Raw genomic sequence first — 3,944 nt, 5'->3', positions numbered from 1 at the left:
TAGTGAGGTACAGGCTGGCTGATGAGGATAGGAAACTTTCAGCGTTTCCTTAGCCCTCATCAGCCAGCCTGTGCCTCACTAGTTTCCTATGGTGTTAATGCTTGCACTAAACGGGTGCTTGGCCAAGCGTGCACGCGGGAATGCCCCGCAGTATAGCATGAAGCGTTCAGAATTGGTGTTACTACTTGCATGCAGACGGGTACTACGGGACAAGTACGTGTTCAGCAATTGCGTCCTGTGTTAGTGCATGCAGCAAGGGGGGCTTGCTTGCGCCTGCAATGTTGGGATCCGTTGCAGCACGACTTGCAGCAAGGTAAAAGTTGCAAGGCATGAGGCGCATACTCATCGCCGCACCTGCGCATCGACTTGTACTGCTATTTCCAGGATGCCTGAAGGCTCAAGGAAGGTCATAGGCCTTCTTGGAACGCTTATATTAAACACTGGGCTCTCGTGCAGTTCCCTACTGCCTCCACCTAAACTGGAGGGCCCCCGCTACACTCGGCACCCCTCCGAACACTCCTCCGACGCTGTAAAGTGAGTCGTCAGTCTTACTCAGGGACTAGGAAGGCTCAATGAAGTAGAAATACTCACGATATAAGTTGCAACAAATTCGGTGACATCCCCGCCTTCTCCAGGCGGCCTCGGCAGAGAAGGATAAATGCTTGCGGCCCCTTCAGAGAGGAGGCGGCGTGTCATGTCCTGATGCTTGCACGGACGCTGGAGACAACTGCTTGACACCTTCGTGACCTTCAGTCTCCAGCCGCGTAAGTAAAAATCCATTGTATACCAACCTCAGATTATGATACAACCACCGTGTCCGTGTCTTGACTCTGCTTGTTCATTGACTGTTGGTGTGTTCTCATTCTCGTGATTGAATCAGTTAAAGCTAGATGACNTGACTCTGCTTGTTCATTGACTGTTGGTGTGTTCTCATTCTCGTGATTGAATCAGTTAAAGCTAGATGACTGGCAGTGACATGCAAAAGCCACATGAGCTTCGCGTAAATTTGGTTTCACGCACATGCGACTCAGATAGGGGGTCGAACGGCGTAGTTCTTGGCATTACGGCCTTGCCCGGTGGGGCCGCGCCTGAGGGGAGGCTCCCTATATCAGCGCGAATACAGTTGCGCTCACGTGACCAAGCACCGTTACACCCCCTTCCTGTTCTCAAGCTGATCATTTGTTCGACCATGCTACATTCAGCTGTAGGGAATCTCGCCACTCCGCGGCGTCTTGCCTCCACGGTTCCCACTGTTCAGCCTTGAACTTCGTCGAGCCCGGTCTACAAAACAGTGTCGCTTTCAAGCCAACCACCATTAAAACTGGCGGCCGCAACCCCCTCCTATAGTACTCCAGCGCCGTCATCAGTGTACTTGCAATCTCTGCATTTCTCACGGACAAACAATTCTTAGGGCTGGCGTTAACGGGTGCGAACCTTGCAGCATCTATGCGCTCGAATATCCGAGGCCAAAAATGTTGCTTCATCGAACGGTCTCCCAGTACTTCTGCTACACAGTGCAGAGTATCGAGAACAATAAATATCGTTCCCAGTGCTTCTACAGCGAACATAGGGTGCGGACGCCTATAGCCTATCCGCATCTGCTCCATTGCATGACCGCATACGCGTTCGGCCTGGGCTACAAGGTTTTCAATATCCTGCCGAGTCAGTGACGACTTCTTCAATATTTCCCTGCACTCAGCAAGCGCTGGGTTCGGTAACTTCTGGAACTTTGCAAAAAACGTCACCACCCCTTCATTAAACGGTCGTGCGATCGGTGACTGCTGACCTTGCGGGTGACGGTAAAATGGATGCGTCCTCAAGACATCAACAGGAATCGCAGGAAACAAATCTCCGAGCCATCTGAAGTGGGAAGTGACGGTTGCATCAGTAGGTAGTTCTTCCACAGGTGCTGGCTGTAGAAAGCACACAACAGGGACGCTTCCATCCTACCTATTGCACTACAGTACCTCCTACGCTAGAAGCCACCAACCAGCTACGCAAATGACAAAACGTGCTACTGGAGTCACTGTGAAACAATTGCCTGTAGCCCCTAGCATAAGCCTATTCTGCGGGGCCATCNACGTGCTACTGGAGTCACTGTGAAACAATTGCCTGTAGCCCCTAGCATAAGCCTATTCTGCGGGGCCATCACTAGAGCAGCTCGCACCTGCACAACTGATCCACTGTACTGAAACAGCGTGACGCCCGAAGGTAGCTGCGACGAGTCAGGAGAGTCCCCCGACGAAGACGGCAAGGAATCGTCAACTGGCTCTTCAGAGCTGGTGGCCATTCGTTCTTTCGCAAATGCGAGCGGTTGTGCTGTGAGTGCTTGAGGAAGGCCCATTGTCACCTGCTCGTACACAACACAACATGCATTCGATAGGCTGCAGCCCATCTGTTGTCACGATGCGCACGAATGCAAACCACAAAAAGGAGCACGCACTGGATGTTTTAGTGTCAACTAACAATACGGTCTGAACTCATCTCAAACGCCCACCTCTGCTGCATCGGGGGAAGGGCCACTGTACACGGATTCAGCACCGACAGGTGGTCGTGGCTGCATTTGGTGGCCTGACGTGTCAGCAAGTGGCGGTGCTCCGACGTTCCTCCCTTCTATGACTCTCTTAGGAACTCCCGGCAATGTAGATGTCACTGAGGGCAGCACNCTCCGACGTTCCTCCCTTCTATGACTCTCTTAGGAACTCCCGGCAATGTAGATGTCACTGAGGGCAGCACGTATTCAATATTCCGCTCGACTGGGTTGCCGCCCAATAGTTCAGAGTGGCCTGCTAATGCAGGGGACATCGAAACGCTGGAGGAACCCGGTGTGGGGTGCAGTGGCACCGCATCGTGAATCCAAACGTCTTCGGAGGTGAGATGTTCGACTCTAGACGACACGGAATCAGCACGTGGATCGACACTAGGATCGAGAGTGGGTGGAGGCCGGTGCGGAGTCGGCACCATCGGTGTCTCCGAAGCACCTCCCAACACCGCGGGCCGCAAGCCAACCGAATAATCCACGGAGGGGCGTTGCTGCGGTTCATCGGTGAGCCAAAGGTCTTTGGACACGGTAGCCGCGGCTCCAGCCAAAACAGAATCAATAAGTGAATCGAGACCAGGATCGAGCGGGGGAAGTGGAGGCACCTGCTTGAAGTCGATAGCAGCTGATTCGGACACGCTTCTCGAGGGCATCGATCCAAAAGGAGAATCCGCGGTGGGGTGTAGCTGCAGTTCATCGGCGAGCCAAATGTCTTCGGACGAGGGATCATTGATTCCAAACAACACGGAATCTATAAGCGAATCGAGACCAGGATCGAGAGGGGGAGGCGGAGGCTGGAGAGGGGTCTCCTCAACCACCGTTTCAAGCCNCTCCCTGTTCCCGAAATCACTTTGTCAGGCGCCGCGGTGGTTGCGTCTGCTGAAGATGTAGGCACCAAATATCCTGACTGCGCCTGCAGAGCTTCTATATGCGCGATCATAGCCTGCTGGCCTTCTGAGGAGGTCTCTGCAGATGACCCTGTTCTTTGCGAGGCTTGTGAGACATCGCATTCTTCCCCACCCCGGCGGTCTGCCAGTTTGCGGCCAAACGGCACTGCAGCTATCCCTTTTCCAATGGAAACACTGCATACGTAGGTAATAAATACAACTGCCGAGACTGCAGCAACCGATGCCAGCAGTTGTCGTAGCCTGCGGGTTGAAGACGCTGTAGAGGGTCTGGGACGGTATTGCAGCTCATCTTTGTAGTTTATGGCGCTTTGCCCCTTCAAAATGGCGGAAATACCATGCTCAGAAGAATTGTAAGACGGAAAGGGGGTTCCCCGAAGCTGCGAATCTGGCACCATTAATGTATACCTTTATCAAAGCTGGCCGCGCATGTTGGGCGGTACCAGTGAGACAATCAGGGTCACCACTGCTACCAAAAAATTGTTAAAACTATTTGGATG

General features: G+C 53.1%; 1 protein-coding gene across 1 annotated transcript; it reads right to left on the bottom strand.

The window, feature by feature from the left end:
* Positions 1 to 1,175: 1,175 nt before the first annotated feature.
* Positions 1,176 to 3,842, bottom strand: EMH_0058300 (uncharacterized protein; the record flags this gene model as incomplete). Its single annotated transcript, XM_013497568.1, is given in 6 exon segments — positions 1,176 to 1,381; positions 1,787 to 1,913; positions 2,168 to 2,350; positions 2,674 to 3,368; positions 3,372 to 3,373; positions 3,448 to 3,842. Coding segments are annotated over 6 exon segments (1,608 nt in total).
* Positions 3,843 to 3,944: the final 102 nt, after the last annotated feature.

Source organism: Eimeria mitis, genomic scaffold (assembly GCF_000499745.2).
Source record: "Eimeria mitis Houghton genomic scaffold, Emh_scaff2759, whole genome shotgun sequence".
Classification (NCBI taxonomy): Eukaryota; Apicomplexa; class Conoidasida; order Eucoccidiorida; family Eimeriidae; genus Eimeria; species Eimeria mitis.
Note: the sequence above shows the minus strand (reverse complement) of the source record. Positions and strands in the feature narration are given on the sequence as shown.